Source organism: Hetaerina americana, unplaced genomic scaffold (genome assembly GCF_022747635.1).
Source record: "Hetaerina americana unplaced genomic scaffold, ioHetAmer1.1.p SCAF_1, whole genome shotgun sequence".
NCBI lineage: Eukaryota > Metazoa > Arthropoda > Insecta > Odonata > Calopterygidae > Hetaerina > Hetaerina americana.
The window spans coordinates 67,950,115-67,977,141 of NW_027286069.1; the positions used below are offsets into that span (position 1 = coordinate 67,950,115).

General features: G+C 34.2%; 1 protein-coding gene across 1 annotated transcript in view; it reads left to right on the forward strand.

Moving 5' to 3' along the window:
* Positions 1-27,027, forward strand: part of Megf8 (multiple EGF like domains 8) — a 109,146-nt gene that overhangs the window by 52,773 nt on the left and 29,346 nt on the right. The window contains exons 23-31 of the mRNA XM_071591137.1: positions 2,590-2,822; positions 7,048-7,520; positions 11,318-11,494; positions 11,724-12,051; positions 13,644-13,825; positions 17,939-18,083; positions 20,869-21,205; positions 22,737-22,875; positions 25,695-25,956. Coding sequence (XP_071447238.1) covers positions 2,590-2,822; positions 7,048-7,520; positions 11,318-11,494; positions 11,724-12,051; positions 13,644-13,825; positions 17,939-18,083; positions 20,869-21,205; positions 22,737-22,875; positions 25,695-25,956 — 2,276 coding nt within the window. The remainder of the gene's footprint in view (positions 1-2,589; positions 2,823-7,047; positions 7,521-11,317; positions 11,495-11,723; positions 12,052-13,643; positions 13,826-17,938; positions 18,084-20,868; positions 21,206-22,736; positions 22,876-25,694; positions 25,957-27,027) is intronic.

A 27,027-nucleotide genomic window follows, 5' to 3' on the forward strand; every position in this document is an offset into this window, starting at 1 on the left:
GGAGCCCATATATATTGATTTTTAGGGTTCTCTGGTAGCCAAAATTATATTATACTTTAAACTCATTTAACAAAAGTTTATATTTTTGCAACAGGACACTTATGCACAAGGTGGTATTCACGTTGATCAACCATTTTCTGTGAAATTTTTGAAATTGTGAAAATTGTGACCAAGTATGTAATTGTTTAGTTTAGCGTACAGGTGATAAAGAAATTTTCATGTCCTCATTATTTGTTTAAGTGTTGATGTTAATTTTAAACTACTTTGTAAGAAATTGTATTTTCTTATCTAAAGATAAGAATGGCCAGGTGGCAATTTTGTTTTGGAGAAATATGAGATAAGTACACATATATCAAACTTGAAACTTCATCAGGACTTGAATGGGTGACATACTACCATGCTTATTGAGCTCGGGGTGTATCAACAGGTACTAATGTTCAAACCTGTTGCAGTGCATACTCTGTTTTCTGGTAGCAGCACTAGTCCGTTTCTTTAATTGCCACACCTCATATACTGTTAATGATGGAAAATATTTGTTAATTTAAATTTGATGCACAATTTGAAGAGTAGTATAATTTGCTTTATAAAGTGGTACCTCTAGTTTGCTCTGGCTCATAAATTTTATGCTTATGCTCTTACTGGTTAGATTTTTGTGCAGTGAAACGTCATATTTATGTTTTAGGTGACTAGGGAAATCATATGTATAAAAATTGACGTTTATGTAAAATAAATGTTTATGGAAAAATATTTCAAAAACTGTGTTACCATGCTTAGCAAATTAGATAACTCATATTGTTGAGGATTATGCTGATGATTATAACACAGTGAAGAATATATATTAAACAACTTGTTTGCACAGGCATGTGCAATAAACTTCATTGAAAAAGTCCTAGTATTGAATCATTTGACGTATCATTTCTCATATGAGGACAAGAGATATCGCTTAAATTGTGGTAAAACTGCAGTAACATGAGTTGATTGGAGCTGTACCATGAGTTGATTAATTCCATTAATTTATCTTCATACTGGCAATATAAATTTTCTATTTATCAAGTCCAAGGAAATGAGGAACCCAAGGAAATGAAAAATATACCACGATATGCATCAGACTTCAGTTGTACTGCTCTACAAATTGAACCTTTGTTGCAAAATATCTTAAATGCTGTGAGCTAACTATTTATGTTCACCCTTTATAAAATTGTCTTAGTATATCACTGTTAGACCAGTCTTGCTTTTCTCAATGATTACCATACAGTTATATTTACAAATAAAGTTGAAACTCATTCATTCTTGAGACAATTGCACAAAACATCAGTTTGGAATTGTCTCTGCCAAAGTCAGGTATGAGCAAGTGACCTTTTAATGTAGTTTGTTGTTCATAGCCAGATTATTAAACAAAATATAGATATCATGATCAAAATTGGGATGCTTTGACTTTTTAGAAGAAATATTGTGGGGTGATTATCCGGGCACTTGTCAGGGTGGGCATTCAAACTTAAAGTATGTTAAACATTGCCTGAAAGAAACGTTAAATGAAGTCAAAAGAGGGAAAATTATGTTGTTGAAGGGCAGCAGAGCAATACCAGGTCATGAGGAGCTTGCTGAAAGATCTTAAGGAAACATCTGGATAAAGCCTGAGGTCTAACAGCCAAACTTGTGGAAAGTCTCTTTAAAGTGTGCCAAGTTGGAGTTTCAAAAAAGTGTTTGTGATATCAAATTCTAGCACAAACTTATTTGAACGGGAAAAAAGCAGGTGTCAAGTGTTGTAATGGCAATTGTTCAGGACCTATGTGGGCTTGCAGAAACACTTAAGTACTATCACTTGGCTCTGGAAAAATATTGAAAGGGTTTGAGTAGGAATGATAGGGAGTCTTGTGATAGATTATTCGAATCATTTAGAAGTGTCTTTAGATGGGGTTCCCCCTGAAAATGTATTTAATTATGATGAAAGTATTTTTGTTGATGATCTTGGAAAAACAATCATCATTAAAAGGGGAAAATAAAACCCAATAGTTGTGTAAAATGCTTTAAAATTTGTCAGGTCAGTCTGGATGAATTCTTCTGCGAGTAAATTGGGGGTTTAGTTTGTGGTAAGATTAAAGCAACATTACAAAACAAAAATTACCTTTTGATATATTTTAATTATTGAAAAATAATTCGTTTCTCCTCATGTTTGTAATGTTGAATCTTAATATCACAGGAATATTATAGGGATACTATACACCTTTATATACACCATCAGGACAGTAAATTTCAGTTATTTCAGTGCAGTAAACCAATGTTTGCAGATGCATTTTATGGTAATTACTGAACATATAGCACAACATATATTATTGAATATAGATTCCAAAAACCATGAAAGGATTTTAACAATGTAAATGATATATTTAATTTATTGAAATAATAGCTCTATATTTTCTTTCAGTTAGTTCTAAAATAATGCTGTTGATATTTTCTGTTTGTATTCTTGATCTAGATAGTCAAAAGTGTTGTGCTTAAGGCCCATTCATGCTGTAGAAATTATAATTGATAGTCTGGAATCAGAGTTATGTAATTTTACTTTAAGAACTTCTGTTTGCTTTCTTGTAGTTTTGAGCCTGTGATAATCCAGTTGGATCTTACCAAAGGGTCTGTAACTGGAATTGAATGTGGAGAAGGAAGTGTTCATGTGTATGATGGCTTGCCTGCTTTTGTGGCTTCATTACCAACATCATCAACTTCACCTTCAATCCCATTGTCTGCCTCTTCTCTTCATGGCCACTCCCTGGGTGCTTTCTGTGATCATGACTCCACTTATCCTCTTACTCTAGAAGCTAAATCAGGTTGGTTATTATCTATTTAAGGTTTACATAGGCATGTATTAAACTGTTGCATGTTTAGAAATGCAAGAATTCTGCTTTTATTCATATAATCTCCAGTGTTTTTTTATATTATTTAAGATTGTCAGAGCTTAGATCAATTTGATGAACTAAGATAGCTTTTGATTGTCACTGCATGTCCTGTGTTATGCAGCTAAATGTTTCTCTAGTGTTGCAGTAGCAAAAGCTGACTTCACTCCTGATGACTCCTACTGTAATGTGAGAGAAATATTGAGCCACATAATTCTCCCAGTACAGGAACACTTTGATGCCACTTTAGCTTTATTTCAGGTGGATTGTTAAATAAACCAATGGTTGAAACATACCTCTTGATGAGGCATTGTAGTTTTCTTTAGAGAGATAAGAGCAAAAACAAGCCTTTTTCTCATGTTCTAGCGATACATCCAGCAGTGATGGCTTGATTCTAGTTCTTATCGGTTCCAGTGCAGATTTGGTTCTTAGCTTTTGTTCCCACTTTTGGTCTTCGGTTCCAATAGTTCCATTGAAGGGATTGGTATTAATTCCAGTGTATGCCCTTGAAGTACTGCCAATCTCCTTCAAAGAAATAATCTCCTCATTAGAAATGATGTATGTGTATATAGTTTATGATAAGTTTTGTACAATCACAGATTTAATATGCAACCTTTTGAGTTTTTCAAATTTTATACTCAGGGATGATTGTACAGTATGATTGGATACATATGCACCATCAGCATTTTTTTCAGTTTTATCTTTTCTACAAACAATAAATAATGGCAAGATAACTGTAATAAATTGTCATTTTCCCCACATTTACATGGCACTGTTATGATGTGAAATTGTTTTAGGGGCAATGGGTGCAGGAGAATAACTAATAATGTCATTGAAATTTTTACTCGATTTGACAACTAAACAATCCTGGTGACTAAAAATTCACTGCATATGTGTATGTATTGCATTCTTGGCTCAATATTGCCACAGAATGAGGTAAAGTAAACCCTCACTAATCTTGATCTGGTTAATCTTGACACCCGCTTAATCCAAGCAGAGTTCAGCTATGCTGTCCTGGCATTTTCCTAGGTGGCCATAATATGGCTGCACTCTAATACTTTGATGAAAAATGTGTTTTGCTTGCAAATTTCTTTGGACATGAATGAAAACCATATTTAAATAATTCACTTGTATATCAAAATGTCACATGTTGCACATTACTTCAATTTAGTTGCAAGTAATGACTTTGGGGAGAAAGTAGTGGAGTTCTGCAAGGGACCAGGTTTAATTGTAATAAATACTTTGTTTAAAATCCACAATGGATGTAGACATACATGGTAAATGCCCATAAATTCAGAGAGATATCAATCAGAGCATATTATAGTAAGCACAGAATTAAGAATGGTGCAATCTATTTGCAATTTCCTGGAAGCAGACATAGATTCAGGACAATTTTGTGCTAAATAAGTTTAACATTAGATTTGAGAGGATAAAACAAGAAAGTTGGATAAGGAAATGTAGTGTAGAAGAATTAATTGGGACAAAAAGAAAAGATTACCTGGAGGCAGTAGAGAAAATTAGGAGGACAGGGGGATAGATAAAGTAGAAGAAAAATGAGAATATATCAAGAAAGGGATATTGAAAGCTGTCTATGAAACTATAGGAAGAGGAAGTAGGAAAAGGGCAAGAGAACCATGGAATACTAGCAAGATGATGTGGAAGATGTTGTAGAGGAAAAGGAAATTTGAGGGCGGTTCAATAAGTACCCATGTTAGAAATGAAGAACCATTTTTTCAAAAACATTTTTTTTATTTTTCAACATAGTCCCCCTATTAGAAAGATAACCTTCTCCCAACGTTCCGGCAATTTTTTTTTAACCCCTCCAAAAAATAGGATTTGTCGAACTCTCCAAAATACGCCTCTGTCTCGGCGATAACTTCCTCGTTTGAGCTAAATTTTTTTCCCGCAAGCCATTTCTTCATGTTAAGGAATAAGAAAAATTGAAATAAGTGAGCAATTGTGGCACCCGACAATTTTTTCATCGCCAAATTATCATGTAAAATATTAATTGCCATACCGGTCGACACACCCACAGCCTCTGCTACTTCACACACTTTTGTTTGTCAATCAGCGAGAATCATGGCGTGGACTTTTTGAATGATTTCCACGGTAACCACTTCTGCCAGGCGTCCTGGTCGCTCCTCATCAAAAACAGATGTTCGCCCAAGTTTAAATTTGTTGAACCAATATATAACTGTGGTCATAGATGACGAAGTGTCCCCATAAACAGCATCCAACTTTGCTTTTATCTCCTCGCATTTCTTCCCATCCAAATACAAAAAGCGAATCACCGAACGATACTGCTCTTTTTCCATCTAAGTGAAAATTAGGAAACACGTCTTACTCGAATGGCTGCCAAATCCAAACTAACCTTTTAATCAGTCTGAAATTTGTTTCCCTGTCGTTTGATAGATGGCGGCACACGATGATAACATAAAATTCCTTCAGGAACACCCTTTGTCGTCAAACATGGGTACTTATTGAACCGCCCGTGTATAGGACTGTAAACATATAATCAAGTAGAAGAAATTAATAAGAGATTAATGGTAAACTGAGTCAGGAAACTAATAAGGTGACTGGAATGTGGTTGCAGATGCAGTGTGAGGTAATGGAGAGTTTACAAAGGGAGGGTGAACTTGGTGACCTGTACAGAAAGATGGAAGATCTATCTGGAAATAAGATAGAAAAATCCATGCACACTATTTAAGATAACTGACCCAGGAAAGATTCAAGAGAGCTGGAAATAATGCATTGAGGATCTGTATGACAAAGATTTACAGCCAGCAAGTTAAGACATAGAGAATGTGGCATGGATGGGGATAGCTCAAGGCCAGGAATATTTGACTGGGATATATAAACAGAATTAAGGGAATGGATAACAAATAAGGTTGTGTGGATGAATAACATTCCTATGGAGTTACTTTAGGGTTTAGGAAAGTATGGAAGGAAGAGTTTTAATTGACTAAGTACAAGTCTTAATGAGGAAGGAATTTGGCCTGAAGATTTCATTAGATCTCTGCTACATCTCATTCCAAATAAGTAAAGGCAGCTATTTGTGAGGACTATAAAACCATACATTTGAATTCATTCATAGCTAAAGTGATACTTAGGATATCAACAAAAGAATGGAAAGGAGTAATAAATACTTGTGAAGTGGTCAGCTTGGATTCTGGAAGTGGAAAGTCTTTTATAAAATCATTTTTATTTTGATGAGAGTACATAAATTTGATGTTGCTGTAAGAGTTGTTAAATAGGTATAGGATAAAAATCAGTGTAAATAAAACAAGGGTTAGGAGGTTCTCCTGCAAGAGGGAAGTTAGGAGATTTTCAAAGAAGGCCAGATAGGTGGATGCAGAAAATTGTGATTGGAATAAAAGAGGTATTTTGGACGTAATGAATAAAATGATGGTACATAGATGAGATAGAATATGTGTGGAATAGAAGAACAGTTAATTTTAGTTAGGGGTGCCTGGTTATCATGTTAGACAAGCCTAAAAAAATATAGGTGTTTTCAGTCTGTATCCATCCAAACATACTTTAAGTGGTAGAGTGACCAATAATAAAAAATTTACTTAGCAGTATTTTAAAATTCAAAGTCTCCATACTTATGATTACTTGTCATAAAGGGAAAAATAGTGCCTTTCAGTTGTTGATTCATTTCTCAGTTTAAAAGAATCTGTTGATATATAAATGCCACAGAATCTTTGAGTGCTTGTGTAGTATAAAAAAGTTAGAAAGTACATTTTAGGTCTTACTTCCAACAGAAATGAATAAACTTTAATTTGGCAGTTAATTACAAGTAATGAATATTGCTTTCTTCCATGAACTTAAATCTTCTTTAGCTGCAGTGAGTCTAGTTTCATGATACATCCATAAATCAATTTTAATGTTGTTATGTGCCACGTTATTGAAAAGAGTAAAAATTTATATTCCTAGAGCGTAATGTACTGAATTACAAAACACCTTCAATGGCATAATGCATCACATGATCAAGCTCAAGCTATTATGTCTTGATGATGTTACTACGTACAATACTGAATAAGATGTTCCCTATGGTATTTAATATTCATAATTTTGCTTTTTTGAATTTATTTCTCTGGTTAGGTTATTTGTGTGCATCAATTAGAACTGAAATATAAAATATTTACATTTTTTTCAGGTATAATGTCTGTGTTTTATCAGAAAAGGGGGAGTGCCCATTTAGAAAAATTTGTCAAGCCAGCGGAATTTTTCAGTGCAACTTTTAAGGTTTTAGCATGCCCAAATGATTGTCCTGTAGACCGAGTGTGCCACAAGAGCCCATCAGGACTTTGGGGATACTGCTTATGCCCAAATGGGTTCACTGGACCTAACTGTGAAAGGAAGCTGTGTGAATCTGGGGTATGCCCTCCAGCATCTGGGCTTCAAGAAGATAAAATTGGTAGCAAATACCATTCTCGAAGAACTACACTCTTTGATTCTGGAAGATTACCAGATTCCTTGGATCATCTGCGACGTATACTCCCTCGCTTTGGCCATTCATTGGTCATGGATCGACGGAGTGCACTTTGGATATTTGGTGGCTATTCCCTCTCCAATGGTCTGTTAAATGACATACGTATGTTTGACACAAGGAACAACACCTGGATGCAGGTAGGTGAAATAAGTTGTTACACAGTAAAGATATAATCACCAAGACTTCATAGTGCTGAAACTCCGTCCATCTAACAAAAAATCTGGATAATCTTCAAATTCTTCATAACATAACCTTGTCTTTCTCAGTTTATAATTAGTACTTATAATAACTGGCTAACCATAAGTTGCCATCATGATTTGATATTGTGAATGAAATATAAACAAATAATGAGCACTAATCTTTATTCATCAAATTTCTTAAGAAGAAGATAAGAAAACCGATAATGTCTCCCTTAATATTTCATGCTAGGCCACCTGCAACCATCCGGTTTGGTTTAATGGCATGCATATGTGTAGGCACCATACGTTCAGTCTATACATAGCTATAGTCTGAAGTATATGATCATTGCAGTTCCATAATATTTATCAAAATGAGGTTATATTTCACAAGAAGATACTAAATAGGACCAGATTAATTTCAGCACTTTTTCCCAAAGTTGCCCATTACTTCGTCAATAAAATAATTTGAACTAAATGTACGTTCACTGAAGTACTGCAATTTGTTTTTGATGCAGTATCACAGGTTCCCTCTTGCCAGAATAACAGGAATATGTGGCTTTAGAAATACTCCTCGTAAATTAATGGGTATTTATTTCATTCCAGCACTTAAAATACAAATGGATAAATAGGTGGATTCTTTGAGTCTTTCAGGTGCTAGAGTAGATGCCATTTTTTATGCAATGAGGCTGATAATAGTGTCATAGAAGTAGCTGCATATTGTCCCTTAAGAGAAAAGAAACAGTGGAGTGATGAGCAATTAAAACTGAAATATGTATTTTGAAGATTGTTAAGGGATTATTTATACCTTTTTCCTGAAAAATAAGTAATAATAATAAAAAAACTCTCCGCAATTACCTCAAAAGACAAAAAAATGATGCTACATGTGAAAACATAATTTTAAATAGGCTCATAAATAGGAAAAGAGTATTTTTTCTACATCTCATCAAATCTCCTTTTAGTATGCATTTGCTCCCCTTGAAACTTCTTATTTAATGGCCTCACCAATTAAGTTAATGAAAAAATATTAAAAGTATTCCTTTATTTATTCAAGCTATTGCTATATTTATAAAATCAATTTATTCTCTGGTATGTAATACTAAATGAAATTGCATAATCTTCATATTCAAATTGAGGTAAAATTGAAAAAAATTGTCTTGTGAATCTTAGTGTATGCAGATATTTTACAAGATATTTTATTGAAGGAAGAAATGATAGGGAGAGGCAGAAGTTGTATGGCAGTTGGGAATTAATGAACTCTAATGAGTAGAAAGGGAAATCACTAGATTACTTAACTGGTGCAGTAGCTGTATTCAAAACCATGAGACCTTTCACTACCCATGAATTCCTTTGTGTATTATAATTAATTTTTCATAATACGTCATTATTTGCTCATGTGGCTACATAATTTGCTGATTGGAATTTAAATCAGCAAGTTATGGCACTGTGTCCTGTACTATGCAGGATTTCCATTGTGGGACAAAACTCTATGTAATTAATAATTGTCAATGAATGCTTATTCATAACAGCTTGGCAAATTAAACTTATTGCTTGATGATAATTTAAACAGCATAGTCCATTTGCAGATTTATTTTCATCTTCTGACTGGTCCTATTCTTTAATGCAAAAAAACTTTCCAAATATTTTAAACTCTTGTAACCTGGATGCATTTACTGCCACATTCCTCCCCTTTCATCTTAAGGAACACATGTTGTTGGTGATCATATGCACTTACATGGCAAAATACAGTTTCCATAGTTGAGTGACTATTGTTTACTCCCAGTGTTAAAGAATTAATAGATTGAAGAAAGGAATTCTGCCTTTTGAGGGAATCTGCAAGAAAATATCACATGTAATTGAAATGAGTAAAGCTGAGAGAGAACTGAGAAAATACTATATGGCCAGAGTCAAAGTGACAGCAGTAGTAGGACTTCACCTTTCAGGTCTCTATAGCCTTGCTTTCTCAGCCCTGAAAGAATTTAAATTTTTAAAATAAAATAAAAATGAGTAAAAAATCTGTTGTATAAAAATTTTCCCAATTTCAGCCCAGTGAAATGAAGCAAATTCAGCTGTCATTTTGCATGCTATAGAAATATAGAAAAAATATTTTCTGAAATTATTTCATTCAGTAATTTAGATGCTAATTGAAACTTTTTAGAGCAGTGGCAAAATATATGTTGACAAACACTGTTGCAGTTTTATGCTGATTGAATACTTCACTAATATCTTCAGGATAACAAGAGGCTTGAAAAACATGCTCTCATTCTGATATGGTAATTTTCAAATATTTGAAAAAAAAACTGTTTGTGATATTGATAAACTGACCAAAGCAAGCTAATAGTTGTTGTGATTCATTTTGGATTTGACTGATGCATTTTCTCAGTGTATACTCCATCAAAAGTGTATTTCTAACCCAACAGCAGGTTAGGACATGTGGAAAAAGTATTTTAGCCAATTGGAAATAGTTCAAATGACAAAATTTTGGGTCTGTTAAGAGGAAAACACATGTTGAACATTTCTTCTCAACAATAGCATCTTCATTTTACACAATAGTCATGTAAATTTGAAAATATCATTGAAAGTGCCAGGTCTGATCTCTTTTTTTTGTAGGCTTCATGTCAGCTCAATGAGACATTTTGTGAAGTAAATGTATTAATTTCCCAGGATATAGCCCACTTGTGATGTTAGCTCTCTAATTATGTTAAAATTTTACTGTATTAGCTATTCTGCAATGAGAAAAGGGGGCAAATGCAGGGCTAGATATACCATTCAACAGTATTCACCTCTTTCGTAACTTTATATGTGAAACCTCTTTCCACAATTTGCATTTATCTCTCACCCAAAGCAGCAAATGATTAACTTCTTCCTTTCAAATATCCTTCTCATACCACTACCTCTCTTTCTCTGCCACTACCCAGTCACTTCAGTGATAAATCCTTAATCCTTGAGATGATAATGCTGTTGTGATGACGTGTCCAAGCTTGTTGCGCTATTTATATTCTCAGAATTTAATTCAATCCTTTGGGTGATTACAAAGCCAGATTTTATTCACTGTTCATCCTGCCTAAAAATTCCTGACTCATACTTGGTTGACAGGTTCCTAAATGTTACCTTGCATAATTTAAATAAGTGATATGTAGTAGTTAATAGAGGAGTTGACCAACAGCTATGAACATTGGCACCATTAGAGATGGGTGGGTAATTTGGTAGGGGTAGAATATTTATTAATTTATGTGAAAAATTATTCACATATAATTGTAATCTCCTAGGGATTCCCTGTTTAGTGTCCCATTCAATGGTTGGGATGTTGAACCAGACCAGACTGCTGAACTTGAAGTGCTCTCCACATAATATTCTGAGTAGCCCTGAAAAATCCTGCCACCCCTGGGATTCAAGCCTGGGCCACTGGGGGTTTAAATAATTTGTAAATAAAGATATGATGTGGGATTTTTTAAAATAGTCTGTTTGGAAGAAGATAAAATCAAAAACTGAGCAAAATATTCTAATAGTTTGAATCAATTGTTAATTCTTTTTGTTGGTGTTAATTTCAATGCTTGAAAAAGGAAAATATGAACATTTGAAATTGATATTTGACACAAATTCATAATTATGATTTAAAGAGCCAAGCTTCTGACATATCTCTTCTGCATGCACATTATGAATGTATTTTTTTAACATAGTAATATGGATTAAGTATTAAAAACCTGTTGCAGAAAACATAGGTGTTGTGTTAACTTTTGCTCTCAATTTGTGTTAAGGTCACAGTTGATTCGACGGGCAAAGCCAGTATGCCTCAAGGGAGATACTTTCATGCTGCTGCAGCTGTTCATACACGAAGAGAAGTTTATATATATGGTGGACTGGCTTCTGAGGGCAGAGCCTTGGATGATCTTTGGAAATTTGCAATCAAGAATCACCGTTGGACTAAGATAAAGGTTGTTTATTTTAAAGAGTCTGCATTTAGCTAATTAGAATTTACTTATCAGCTTCCTGATCGATAAAACTCTGTCCATGCAGTATCTTAAAAGTATCATTAGGCAAAATTTATCGGTCAATGAATCAAAAAGGCCATTTAGAAGTCAGTTTTTAAATGAAACCGTGGTAACCAGCAAAATCATAAACCATTGTTTGGCAGTGTTGAAATAAAATGTTACATCATTCCAGACAAATCCTGGACCTCCACCTGTAGCAGGGCATAGCCTCACATTACGCTGGGGTGATGTTCGTTTTTCTGGAGCAATGGGCAGTAGTAGTAGTTGGAGGAAAGTAACAACAGGGAGTGAAGGAAAAGGAGAGGAGGAAGAAAGGGAGGAGGAAGAGCGTAAAGAAGAAGATGTGCTGGCTGAAGAGGGTCTTTTGGCATGGGGAGAAGACAGTTTGGTTCTAATTGGAGGTTTTAGTCCAAATGAGGGCTTTCTCCATTTATGTTGGGAGTTTCACCTCCGTTGGGATGTTTGGCGACCTCTCAATACCTCTGGAAGCCCTCCAACAGGTAAATTTGATTTCCTGTTTTCCATTTTAAAGTTTAAATCTGAATATGTTGAACAATTTGACAATGTATTTATACAGCATTTGCAGTGTAAGCGAAAATTTTTGATTTATTTTTCCCATCAGCAGTTGCTGAATTTCCAAATTGTATTCTTTCATAGTATTTAAAAAATAGCCTATCCTTTTGTTTGGGAAATTATCAAATAGCAAGAGATGTATTCAAAATAATTTGATACCATTGCTATAGGGTGACACCTAATGGCAGATAAAAATAATGACTCAGTAAACTTATTTAGTTAAATGTTAGGTCTTTGAAATTTCTCTCATCATATTTGAACATATTATAAAAGCCAGGTTACCAAACATCTGAAATTTGAATCATCCTATTTTGAAATAAATGAAATTTAAAAAGCATTTTTATGCTTCAATTTGGACAGTGAAATTGCAGTGCCAATTTATTTGCCCATTAAAATAATTAGCAAATTGACCAAGAAAAGCAATTCAGCTTTTTGTGCTAAATTTAGGAGGCCTTTTGAAAGTATATGAAAATGAATGGAAATGTGGGGACTAATTGGCAAAAAGTGGGATTGCATCCACTGAACTAACCTCTGAAATTGGAGTAATTTATAGCCATTATTAAAAATTGATAGTATTCTTTGATATACTTTTTCCAGTTGTCTTTTTCCTCCCATTTAAACCTTAATCCATAGAATCTTATTCATTTATTGGCATGAGCCAAATGGATTGCTCTGCTTCTTGAGCTTTGTAAGAAACCTTTTGTTTTCTCTCAAAGATGGAGTCAGTTCAGTGAGTCAGCACTTTGCTTGTACTTTTGCTTCCTCTTTTGATAATAAAATAAGATTTCTTACCCTTGGCTGTTCCTAATTAAGTAATGATTTCGTGGACTTTGCAAAAGAATAAATCACTTAGACAAAAAGCATACTGCTTGAGTTTGCTAGCGTCATCAAGGTTAGCAAAAATGATTGTTCAGCATTATTTAATTTCCATTAGTAATAAGCTTAAAAAAGTTGATTTCATCATTGCCTGAAGTCACATTATCTAATCTGAGTGTGTATGCATTATAAGCATGAATGTATTCCACTGAAAATCATTGGCTGTAATTCTGCTTAGCATATGAATGAATGTTTTGATGAAATGATGTGATATTTTCATGAAATTTTATCCATCCGAAACACCAATGCCCTAATATTACAGTTACAGGCTTATCAAATGATTGACAGTATTTAGTATAATTTTCAGAACAAGGACAATATGTGCTCCTATCGGCTCTTCAAGTGTAGGCCATAATTGTAGTTTTCTTCATTCACATTTATGTCATAAACATAGCGCATGAATTATGTTGCAATACCACTGTCTCCTGTAAAATAAACCCACCATTTGGAGGTCCCTAGTTGTAAGTAATTCATTTTACATACATGTGTATGTATAAATATGTGCAAGGATTAAACTACATACATGTAGTTTATTTAAGGACAATACATGTTACTGGATGAGGAGAAATGTTGTATTTTGCTTAGTCATATAGGTTTGTGTAATAATCGTTTTATTTAGTTACCATTTTGATCATTATTTCAGGTGTATATGGCCATAGCACTGTTTACCATGCTCCTACTGAAAGTTTTTATGTATATGGAGGATATTCTTATGGCACAGATGGCTTGTTTGTGTCAGATCGATTATATTCCCTTCATTATCCATCAGGATTTTGGTCAATTTTGCCTCCATTTGAAGAGTATAACCCTCCAGGGTTATTTGTGGTAAGTTTTTAAGACCACTAAGGAACATTTTCTTAACATAAGAAATGATATATTAGTTTCAATATTTATGAAAAATTACATGTATTTCAATTTTATCTATAGAAAATATGTAGTGTTTGGCTATGTAAGGATAATTGTTATACCTTTTAAATTATGGATGCTGTCTGCATCTGCTGAAAATGACATACCAATTCTTGAAATATCCCAAATGATGGCTTTACCATCTTAAAAGAATTTGATGAATTAGAGGGGATCGAGGCGTTGCGGTGGCTAACGTACTGACTTCCCACCCAGAGGGCCTGGGTTCAAATCCTGGAGGCAGCAGATATTTTTCAACAGTATCCCAGTCCCTAGTTAAAGTGTTTTGTGGAGAGCACGTTGAGTGGGTACATGGTCAGGCAGAAAGGGCATTAAACTGTGAACCCCTTGGCACCTTTCATCAAGAGTAGACTAATGCTGATGCCGGGTTTCTCTCCTCCCTTCCTCATTTCCCATCCATCTCTAATGGTGCAAATTACTGTGGCTCTTGGTTGCCACCATTTAAACTATTACTACTTGATATATTAGACCTCCCAGTTGGGAAAGGATTTAAATTTTGAATGAGTGGCACTTTTTTCACACAGATTCATTTCATTTATATGAATTAGGCATTGCCAAGATATGAAATTTCCTAAAAATTGCCTGTTTTTCATGCTTTTTAGAAATTGAGTTTGAAAATTTCATTTGCTGTTCCTAGAGATGTCTTTAATGTCCTCAAGAAACTACTTTTCAGTAATGCTATTTGTACACAAAGTTTATATGAGGACAGTTGTGGGTTGCATGTCTCCATTTTTCATATCTCATAAAATTATAAAATTTCTTTCACCCTCTTCTCCATTCCCATTAATGGTGCTTCTAGCTGCCCCTTTCTTCCATGCATGGATGCCTTCACCCTCATCCCCATTCCCCTTAATCTTTACCAAGTGTTGTGCCAATAAAATGTATTTTGTTTAATTCCTGGAAGTTTGGTTCATAGTTCATTGGCCCTGTTGTTTATAAAGGCTCATATAAATGATTTTTATGTAAAAATAACTCCTAATGAAGAGTAGAGAGATAAGCCAGTTTCAGCTAATAATTTATTTACACCATTATGTATAGTAAAATGAATATTTCCTGGCGCGCTCAATTTCTTTATCCAATGAATATCCATATTTCCTTATCTGATGAGCAAAAGAAATTTTGATGATTTTAATGGTCTCATTAGCATCCCATCCTTTTCCCATCTTTGATAAATAAATACAGTTCAAAATGAAAGTCTCAGAACAGCAGTCTAGCTTTTAAAGTACTTTCCGACCAGTTTGTTGATTGTGGTCATTATCTTATTCATTTGTGCAAAAGTGAAAATTTTCTCACAGACCAAGAAATAAAGTAGGTATCATTATTTGAAATGGAACGGATTGTTGGCATGTTCTTGTACTACAAACTAGTTTTAAATACTGGGAATCGAATTATTTTTTGTGAAAATTAAATAGCCAGCAGTGTATAATGATGGGAAATTAATAGCAATCACTGAACATTTGCTTATGAATAATCATGAGGTGACTGTAATGCATGAATTGTTGATAAATGTTGTATGGGAATTAAACCACTGAGTCAGGTGACCTAGAACAATTAATTTTATTTAGATTTTTTCTAAATGGTGTGACTTTACAAGATGAGACATAAATAAGTAACATACAAATGACCTCACGGTTTTACTGCAATGCATTTTCCTTTGGAAATCCATGTAGATAATATACCCTTCATAAACTTTAGGATAATTCTATCATAAGTAGGAAGTACATTTGAGGTGACTAATCAATCAAAGAATTTAGGAAATAATAAGTCTTGCATAAAGTGGAGGTCAGCCTCCATCTTTCTGAAGTATCTGATAGAAGCACCTTTTGTTATGTGATTCTCCTCTAGGAAGAAATATCCCCTTCTGCTTATCCTCCTGGAAGAGATCCCTTCACCTCCATATTTGGTAATTTGTACGTACCAGTACTGGACCAGTAAAGTTTATGATTACCCTCTCTCAAAGCCTAAATGGTCTTTATCACCTTTACATTTTGGTAAAAATCTGATAATCTTCACTCCAGACAAGTGACAGTTTTTTGTGATTTTATATTCAATGTCTCTTCTTGGTGGAAAAGATTTGATGGGTCCAAGATAATTTATAGTCTTAAAAAATTCATATTAACTCTGAATACTGTTTCCAGTGTTCTTTACTCAGAACTTTTTTCACCTACTTACTGTATTTTACTTGCTTTGGTAAACGTTGATTCTCATGCAATTTCCATAATTTTTCAAAAAGTTACCTTTGGGTTATCTTCATAGTCATTGGGACATATATCTTGATGTTTCTAGGAGTACCGTTCAACTTCGGGACTTGTCCCTTGTAAGAGAAGCCATACATCACTGTGAGTCCATGGTCTCTAGGAAGTGGTACCGACTAAGATTTTTAAGAATATTTTGGAAACCAACTGTTGAGCCGGAGATAGGTTTCATCGTAGGTTTGGCTTTGAAAAGATCTCATTCTAGATGTATGTGCTGGTCATATTTAGAAGATTTTGCTTATTTTGCAGGAAGTAAGATTTGAGCCTGCCAAAACGAAATAAAATTTATATTAGCAGAGGGAAAACCCTTACTCTAATTTCTACCCATATCAAAAATGTAATACCATGACAATTTTGATGAATTTGGAGTTAGGTTCACTGTAGGAGTTCTTTAATTGGTGGTTACATTCCATTGAAATCCCTTTTATCTTAGACCATTACACACCGACTTCACTTATAACATGGCAGTCATAACTTCTACTTATATTCATAAAGAGGAATATTTTTGGGGGCTATGATGGTTCGGTGACTTCTGTACTGGCCTCCCACCACCAGGGGTTTAGGTATGAATCCTAAAGGGGGGTTATTTTTCAGTGGTATCCAAATCCTTACTTGGGGTGCTATGTGGGGAGCACAAAAAGTAGATTACATCATTTATCAGAGAGGATGTCAAACTGTGAACCCCTGGGCACATTTCTTTAAGAGTAGGCTAATGCCAACACTGGGTTTCTTTCCACCCTACCTCCAACCCCTCAACATCTTACCACACTGAATGACCTACCTATCCCTAATGTTTCATGTGACCTTAGGTTTTGATCACCTCCCCCAACAACCACTACTACTAGGAATATGTTCAGTCACTGGGACAGCATCTAGTGCCTGTCATTTCATTATACTGAGGGTGTACAATTAATTTAAGGTACCATTTTTGCTAGGACCAACAATTTGGATGACATTGGGAAAAAGAATGAACTAGCGCATAAAAACATGTTGGAGAAATTTTTTCAAACTGCATGAATCAATTACTATAGCATTCAGACATGCTTAGTGATGGAAGAAGCTTGTGAACACTCCATGATTCAGGGTTTATTTACTGGCAAGATGGGTGCTTCATTAATGTACCTGGCTAATTTAACTGACAAGAAATTGTTATGCACAAAAAAATTCCATGGCAAACCCAGGTGGAATGATAAAATTTCCAGTGGAAATAATTGAAATTCCCCTTTGATTCAACTTAAAAAAAATTTGTATCACCATTATGTTGGAAATAAATATATTTTGGAAATGTATTATAAAAATGGAAGTATGCTCGACTTATACTGTCACATTCATTTATTGTAGCTGTATTCAATGCTTATGTACAGTAAGAATATTTTCCATAATTTAATGACTATATAGGATATTGTTCATGATAACAAGGCATATTATCAGTATCATTGACAAAATTTAATTGGTTATTTGTCTAAAACTATGTATGTTTTTCCAAAGTTTTTCATTTTCTAGATCATTTTCAGTACATCATTTGCAAAAGAAAAATTTTCATAGCATTAAATATAGAAGTATTGTCTCATTTTATCCCAATATCACATATGTGAGTAACAGTGGTATCTTGTTATCATAATGAAGGTCATCATCCCTGATATTTACTTTGCCTACTTATATCAGGCTGCATGTTTTGATTTTGTTTGTGCATTTTCTCACCAAATTATTGCTCATATGAACGTAGACCTCATTTGATGCTATATAATTACTACTTCAGCCAGGAGCCCGCTTTCTGCATTCTGCTGTGACCACAAATGAATATATGCTTGTATTAGGTGGCTTAACTCATCCTCAAAATACTTCTGGTGGAATAGCTGCTTATATTTATTCCTGTAACCTTTGGATTCATCTGGGGATAAAAGGTAAGGAAAGGTTCTCTGTATAAAATCGTCTTTTGCTGCTTTATTTGTTAAATTTTAATTCTTTTTATTGTTTAAGAGATTTTGTTTGTTTTATTCTTAGTCACTGCATTGGTATTGTCATCACTTGCCAAAATTTGTCAGTTGCAAGTTGGCTCCTTAATTTTATAAAAATGCCTGAAGAAAATCTCGACTTAGCTACCCACTGCTTCAGAGTATTCTCTTAAATTTCCACTCTTGCAAATATACAATTTCCGCATTTTTTCTGTTGCTAATTTGATGATTTTCTCCAACTTAACTAAACTTGGAAATCATCCATTGATAGGTTATCAAGTCATGATTGATATTTTCTATTGCTCAAAAATTAATGCGCAGTAAGGCATCTATAATGCTCAGTTTTAGGTGACATTAAAATATAATAAATCATGATGAAAGAAAATTCATAAAACTTGAATTTCCAGTTTATTATCACCCATTTTCAGTAATGTGCTATATTGAAGTCTTCTGTATGTAAGTTTTCAAAATCTTGAAATTTTTTGTGATCATAATTTTGTTAGTTGCTCAGTCAGTCATTTAGTTGCTAACGTAATTTAATTCTTCTGAAAGATTTGATTTTTATAAAATTGGAATTGGAATATTTGAATTGATTAAAATTCCCCATCTTTCATAATGAAACATAATTCAGTAAATGCTTACCATAAATAATATCAATAGAATACAAGATTCTTCCAAGCGATACTTCCTTACCTTTTGTATTATTCTGGCAGTAAATGTTGAAAATTGAAAACTATAATACATTGTGCTATAGTCTACCTACATCAATCAGAAAATAGTCTTAGATTTTGAACTTTTCTGTCTCTGAAGTAAGCTTAAAGGCCCTCTGTGCTCTAGATCTACTGCTGTTGTCTCTCTGTAGTTCTTCCATCCTCCAAAAACATGCAGCTAAACTTAAAAGAATTACTCTTCCACCATGTCAGTCAATATCGGAAGGTCTAGTATCAATCCTATGAAGTCAAGGGTCCTAATTCCTGACCCTGACTTTCCCCTGCCACATAATGGAGAAATTAGGCTCACTGACCTTCCATCCTCTTCAAAGATGTGGTGAAACCTAATGCATTCATAAGAAGCATAACAGTGAATCACTGTAAATCATTTGGGTAGATTTCTTGAATCGGAAAAAAACTATCCCAGAGAACGATATAGTTTAAATGTTGAGAACACACAGAAGGACAAAAAAGTAATCCCAGTGTGAATGATGTTTTATAATTGTATTTTGTGAGATATGATAAATATTAAACAATGAGAGAATGTAATTGCTTTTTCATATAATGACTCAAGTCCCATGCATATTACTAAATCCATTTTTTTGTACAACTTTGTGTGTGCTTTGAAAAGGCATCCCTGGTTGCCATAAGTGGAAAATATTAACCATAGTTTAGTTAGTTTACCTGTAAAAATATGAAAACTTGTGTATTTGAAAACCTAAGGAAGCCTGAAACTGGAATTGAAAAATTTCCATTATTCATGACTAAGATCTATGATCTCTGAATAACTTCATCTGTGTGTATTGATAATAGGTATTGATGCTTTTTATATGTGGGCAGTAATGTTGTTCCTTCCGAATTAACCATGTTATACTTTCTGTGTGTTATGTTGGAAACATCTCCTTTTGCTCTTTCCTAACCCCAGACTCACCACCTTCTTCTCTTGAGACATTCCTCCCCTTCAAATTGAATCCTTTTTTTACGTTTGCCATCTTGAGTTTCCTTGCCTTTTTTTTGTTCTTATAAGAACCACATTGAATTTTCTACTGGATTTTGGCTGGTTGGCAATGTATTGACATTGGTACAGGCACTGCTATGGAATGCTAAGTTGTGGGATTATCAGCATATCTGTATTTCTAATATAAATTTTGATGATTGTTTGATACTCATATTTAAAGCTGTGTAGCATTAATGCTTACCTTTGGATTGAGTTGGTTTGAGGAAGGAAGATAGAGTGTAAATTTTTGCTTGGAATTTTTTCAACTTAATAATGGTTACATTTGTTTATGTCTTTACAAAATGCAATTCCATATTCCTGGTAATTCTATAGTATAGTAATATCACCAGACAAATATATTCATAAGATTCAGGCGAGATGTAGTGGAAGTTCATCATTATAAGAAAAACAAATTTGCCTTTTTCCACAGATCGAATCTTGTCTTTTACCTGGAGATCGTTTGATTAACTGAAATGCATTGTACGTTACAAATAAATCTGTGGAAAAGTGCAAATTTGTTTTTCTCATAATACCAGACAATGTAGGGTTGCTCATTTAATTAAAGCCTACCTTGCATTGTGTTCTCTATATGCTGGCTTAGGCACTCACATTTTTTTTGCTAAATTTTTGTAACTTCTCATGTTTTATTGAATCTTTTTGGGCAAAGTACACGTACAAAAGAACACGAGCAATTACAGAAATCACCATGTTAACTTAAATGAATAATAGTGAATGGTTTATGATAAGCCATGATTTATGTCGATGTTCAACATAAATCCATCCTAATCGGTGGAGATTAGGTGATATTAGAATAATTTTGACTGGTATTTGATACATCATTTTATGTTTCGTGAAAGCTTACTTTTATAGAAGCTCTCACTGGTATCTTGGGCAATTTTGAAAATATTCTTCAGGAAATATAAATTTTTGTTTTTATTGGTATTAATAAATTATTACATTTTTGCCAGCACCATTTGCCAGGAGTGCAAAAATTAATATGATTCTATTTTGTATTTTATTTTTTCAGATTCTGATGTAAATGGAGACCAATTCACTTGGATGCTTGGCCAGACTGCAGTGTTGTTGAATTCAGCCAGTCCATCTTCAAGCAGGAGTAATGGAGGAAATGGACATGTCCATGTTTATTTAGTTGGGGGATTTGAAGAAGGGGGTACAAGGGCTAAAGTGACCCTGATGACCCTCCCATTGGACTTGTGCTCCTTGTGGCAAGCTGGTGGAAAGGAAGTATGTCGTGGAACACTTGGGTGTTCATACTGTGGGGTGATAGTTAATTCAGAATTAGGTGAGCCACCCAAAGCAAATGTCAGCATCTGCTACTCAAGCTCCAGGTCTCTTCCAGATGAGTAAGTACTCATGAGCATTAGTACACATTAATGCTGTTTTTTCAAGAGGTGGTACTTGCTTGTAATAAATGTAGTAGTGTGTTAGAGAATATTAATTTGTGTCAAAAGTCAACAGTCAAACTCATGTAATTATTATACCAGGTGTTTATTACCAGGTGCATTATTTTCGGAATAACATCTGAAAATATTCTCATCAGCATGTACATTTACTTTACCTTGTGAACAACCTTCATACTTAGGTGATTTCACCCCACACACTTTGCTGATGTGATGGTCTTAGTTAAGGGTTCTTGGAAGGAAAGTTCCTAGTGAAACCCCCTTTCTCCTGGCTCTCACTTTTTTTTCAAACACTCTGGTATATTGTATGAAGAAGAGTGGGTCTTCACATTGTAGGCACCGAGAGATTCTATTTTCGTCATTTATCCTATTCACTAGCATAAACTAAGAAAGATGTGTAGGTAATGAATTTTCAAGAAAAAGTAATGTATATTTCAAGAATATTGTGCAACTCATATTTACACCCTCTAGTTTCCCTCTGCTTTCACTGAAATGGTTCAAGTGATATCATAAATATTTTTGCAAAGAAAGAGGTCTGCTATGAGGGGGAGTGTAGTAAGTATGTACCATGCATTGTATCAAGCAGTCATATCATCAGATCTTAATGAGGATAAATTACGTCAACATCAGAACCTCATTTTTTAAGGAAAAATACCTAGGACTATTATATTCATGTGTAATTTGTACTGAGAATTTTCATGTTTTGCTTTTTTTGGAAGTAACACAATTTTATCACTCACCTTGATTTTTTTGAAAAAACTACTTTTTTGTGTAGAATTAAATGTGATAACATGAGTGAGATTTATTGAAAATGACAAAAAGGGAGAATTAAAAGTTGTCGCTGAAGTATAAACTTGAAGAATTGAATCCCACCTCAGTCTTGAACAGTAAAAAACTTTGGAAAAAGTAAACAAGTCAAACACACTCTACTAGTGGGTTGAACTTGAGGAAATATTGAGAAAGTCATTGCAGATTGACCAAAGTGAGATTGAATCATTGGATTACAATACACTACAAATTGCTAAAGTACTATGTATAACTGACTTCAGTGTATTAATATTGCTAATGTCCTACTGGTAATTAATTCTTTGTGGTGAGATCACATTAAATTTTAGTCCATAATAATTTTTAGAAAACTATGGCTGATCCAATAAAATAACAGGTTAAAAGTTAATTACTGGAAGGGATCTTCGGAACCAGACTGATTTCTGTGGGTATACCTCTTAAAGATTTTTTATTTGGATTGAACAGGTGGTATCCTTCCAATTTATTACCTTATGAGGACTTAGATTTTAAAAGATAACTTATCTGTGGAGTAACTTCCTAAATGAGAAATTTGCTCTTTTCATATGAGCAGGTTTGCTTCTCGTTCATGCAAGTGGCAAGTCTCCCTACTGTTACATTTTCCCTGTTTTCAGATTTTTCTCCTTTGTCCCTTACAAAGGATATGAGTAGTCTAATCCTTTTATTATAGATGTAAGGGGGGTGGAACTGTTACAACCAACAATGGGGCAACCTGTGATCGTGAGTGGCTAGAGCGGCGAAACTGTGAACAGTATACAACATGTGCAGAGTGTCTGGCTCGATGGCCTTCCCATCCTTCAGGAAAACAGGTTTGTTTTTTAGATGGGTAAAAATTATTCTGGTTGCATTTTTGCTTATTGCCAACAAAAAGAAACATCAAAGGTAACATTTTTGGTTAATTACTGCCATTTTCAGTATGTTTAATGAGTTAATGGAAATCAGGTGTAAAAATAAGGTGAAGGAACTTAATTAAATAAAGCTCTATGTTCACCACCTTTTACCCAGATTCATTGGTCAAGATTTGATGTACAGTAAAAATAGCAATTCATTTTGACTAGTTATCTAATGTAAAAACATGAGGTCTCGCTCCCTCTGAACTCATGCTATTGTTAGAGCTTCTAAACAGTTATAGTTTTTTTTTGTCCCCCCCTGAGACTGTTGAAATACAAAACACTTAACTCTATAATGCATTAGAACTTTTTTCTCAAATATTATTTATATCAACTTGGTTTATTGTTATAATTAATTTTTACTGATATTTTTTAAAAAGTTTATTATGGTTTCAACTGCTGTGTGGGCACTCCCTTTTGCTTACTGATTTTTGATAAATAATGGAGGAATCAGTAATTTGTCTTAATGTAATTAAGTAAGTAAATAATTTTGAAAAATCCTCTTTGCATGTTCCAAAAATTTTTAAATATACTTTTTTATTATTTTCTTTCTTACAATCTAAGTTGGAAATATGATCGGTAATATTAGCCCTCATCAAGCCTTAATGTCAATAAAATATTCAACAGATGACTTATTCCCCTATAATGATTCCCATGCTCTGAGGCATCTCTATCTTCACACTGCTTGCTTTTCTTTTAGGACTGCTATGTCAGTAGTTATTCCTCTTAGTGAATTTCAATCCCAATTATCATGTGTTCATTCATTTTCATGTTCTATACATGAAGTTCTATGCATGAACATTTTAAGTTGCATTCCTCGTGAGGCACTTTCTTGTTTCTATAAATTTAGCATGGTTATATTTGGATGACTACAATATGAGTGTTTCAAGATGGAGCTCAATAGTTTCTCAAATTTTCTTCTTTATTAGCTATGCTAATTATGGGTACTTGCATTCTACAAACTTGATTTCTATTGTGCTCCTCTTGCTTATATTCACCATGTTAGATGACAATTTTGTTGAGTATTCAAGTTGGCATGGTCAGTTCTGATGTAAGTAACAGTTTTTTCACTCGATAAATAGTTTGATTTTCAAGTTTACCTAGTCATCCAGCAAGAAAATTTTTTTTGTAGTAAAGAAGTGGGTGGTACAGTTTCTCCTTTTCAGTACTGATGATTTTCTCAATTTGGGAGTTTCCTGTATGGAAGTCAAAATGCAGCTTTTAAATGACAGTTTGATGAGACCACAATGAATGTTTCATTAATTAGAGAAGTTTGTTAGCTGGAGGCTTTACTTTATCTGTTTCCATCACTGCCTCATAGTTCATCTTTGCCCCTATTTGTTCACCTTTTAATGCCATATCACAAGAATTTACCTATTCCAAATTAAATGCCATAAAAGTGTTCAAAACCAACAGGAAAAAATGTGAAATGAAGATATTTAAATTCTTGGACCCATTCTGAATACCTCATCTCATAATGTAAATTTGATCTTGATGCAGTAAATATTTAATGTAACTCCCATGAGTTAAGGGTTCAGCTGTCAGTTTTATGAGGGTTCATGAAGGAAAGATATTCACTGGGGAAGTGGGTTATTGTTTTTTGAAGTTGAATAATACCAGTCTAGGGAGAGGTGCTAGTAAATTTGACCCACGGTATTAATTGTAGTCTAGGTCTTGTTATTTGGGTCTGATAGACTTCTATAATTTGAAGGTTAATGACTATGATGGAGGGGATGTAGTAACCCAGTGGGTAGAGCATTGGGCTACTGACCTCAGGGTCTAGGTTTGATTCCTGTGGATGCCTCTTGGCACCATCAGCTTTACCCAAGGTGATTTTTATGGTACCAGATTTTCCTGGGAAACCATTGGTGGCTCAGGGTAAAGGAACTGACCTCCTTGGCCTCTATGGTTGTTGAAAGATTTTTTAGAAGACTTTTAGGTATGGCGATAACTTTTCTTGAGTATTGAATATTCATGATGGTCAGCTGGATTTGATTTGCTTTTGGTAATACACAGTAACATCTTTCATTTTCTTTGAAAGCCAACGAATTTCATCAGAGACCCACTGACTTTTGTATTTAACAGATGAGCTTTTGTTTTTGTATGCTTCAGGACACAGGGAGAGTAGATTTCAAAGTAATGTAGATAGGTGGAATAGAAATATTGTAAGCTTAGGTCTAAGGACTTTAGGGTAAACAAATCGGACCAGTCAGGGGAATTTAATAAGTCACAGAAGGCGATCATATTCTGATCATTTTTTATTTTAGTTGGATGGCAACGCAGCAATTGTAGAAAGAAGTGGGTAGTGATCTGATCAGTGGGCATTAATGGTATTTGTTTGCACAAGTTCATGGTCGATATTAGTTAATACATTATCTAAAATGGTTTGAGAACTAGGACTCACTCTGGTAGGCTCACTGTTGGTAGCTTAGATGTTAAATGACGTTAGTAAATCTATGAATTATTTTTTAGCTTTAGAATCATTAATAAAATTACAATGGAAGTCACCTGTATTTATTATGCAAGGGTCATGGATTGACCTATAGATTATAAATGAAATTTAAAAAATGTACTTAAAAAAATTGTTATGGTTCTGTTTTGGCCAGGTAAATCATTATGCCATTTAATCTGTCATCGCACATGAGAATTTTGTAAAAAGAGATGGTTTATTATTTATCCAGCAAACTATTCATCATGTGCTTTAAGCTATGAATGAAATTTTACCCTATCTAATCTAGGTATGCCAGTGGTGTTCTAACTGCCCTCGTGGCCGTTGTGTTCGCCGAGGCCAGGATTGTAATGAGAGAGCAGCATCCAATCGTGCTCCTGGTGGAATTTCTTCGTCCAGGAGCCGGGTGGTAGTGGGTGGTGGGTGTAATGTTAGACAGACTGCTGTTATGGATGTATCATTCTGTCCAGGACTTGGATGCCCAGCATCTGACTGTGCCCACTGTTCCAAGATGCGTGGCTGCTTGTGGACAAGACAAGTGCTTGTTACTCGTAAGTATTTTCCTGTTTTTGATGACAGAAAAGGGAATTTATGTCTTAAACCCATGTGTCTTCTAGGCTAAAATTATAGTTGAAATAATTGTGGCTAATTAATATGTACTGTTGAAGAATTGGCAGTGAAGCTATTGTAATACAGTAAAAAAAATTATCATCCAAAATGAACTTTTCAATCATAGTAATAGAGTCCATATAAAAGATACACCACACATCATGTGTACAAGTATGGTGTTCATTCAGATTTGTCTATCATTATAGTGATGGTGCAGCTCATATGACATTTAAGGTGATGATACATTCATTATAAAATATAGTAAATTTTTAATAAAGCATGAGTTCAAAAATGCGATTTTATAATGGCACAGGTTATATTGTGCCATCAAATTTCAAAATGCACAAGATTATTTTTGACAAAGATGGGGCCCTGTAGGGATAAGTGTTATGCTATGAAAGTTTGCATGCATAACAAAAGAAAACTGAAAATTGTCTTTGTGGACGGAAGCCATTAGGACATAGATGCTTCCATGACTTATATATATGGAGAATAAAATGCCCTGAGGAAAGTTCTGTGAGAGACATTAAATTGAAATTGAAAAACATTCCCTAATCTTTTTGACCAACCATGCAGATTTGTTAGTAAGAAATGTTGCTCTGCAGTAAGCAATGAATTTATGTGGATTCCGTTGTTGACTGAGCATTTTTCCAAAAACTATGGATCTGGTAAATTTTTTAATCCCACAAAGTTTGATCAGGATCTGCCAATCTCATTTGGAAGTCATCTCTTTTGGATCATGATTTTTTTAAAATCTAAGCCAAAATCTGCTTTTAAGCAAAAAGACATGGTGGTGTTTGATTGTATGGTACTGTTGATTTGTCAATATTATTACTACATGGGGATCGGGATGGTATAATGGCTAATGTACTGGCTTCCAATGCAGAAGGCCCGGGTTTGAATTCTGGAGGCATCAGATCTTTTTCAGTGGTATCCCGTTCCCTATTTATGTGGAGCACTTTAAGTGAGTATACCATGGGACATTAAAATATATACCTCTTGGTGCATTTTTT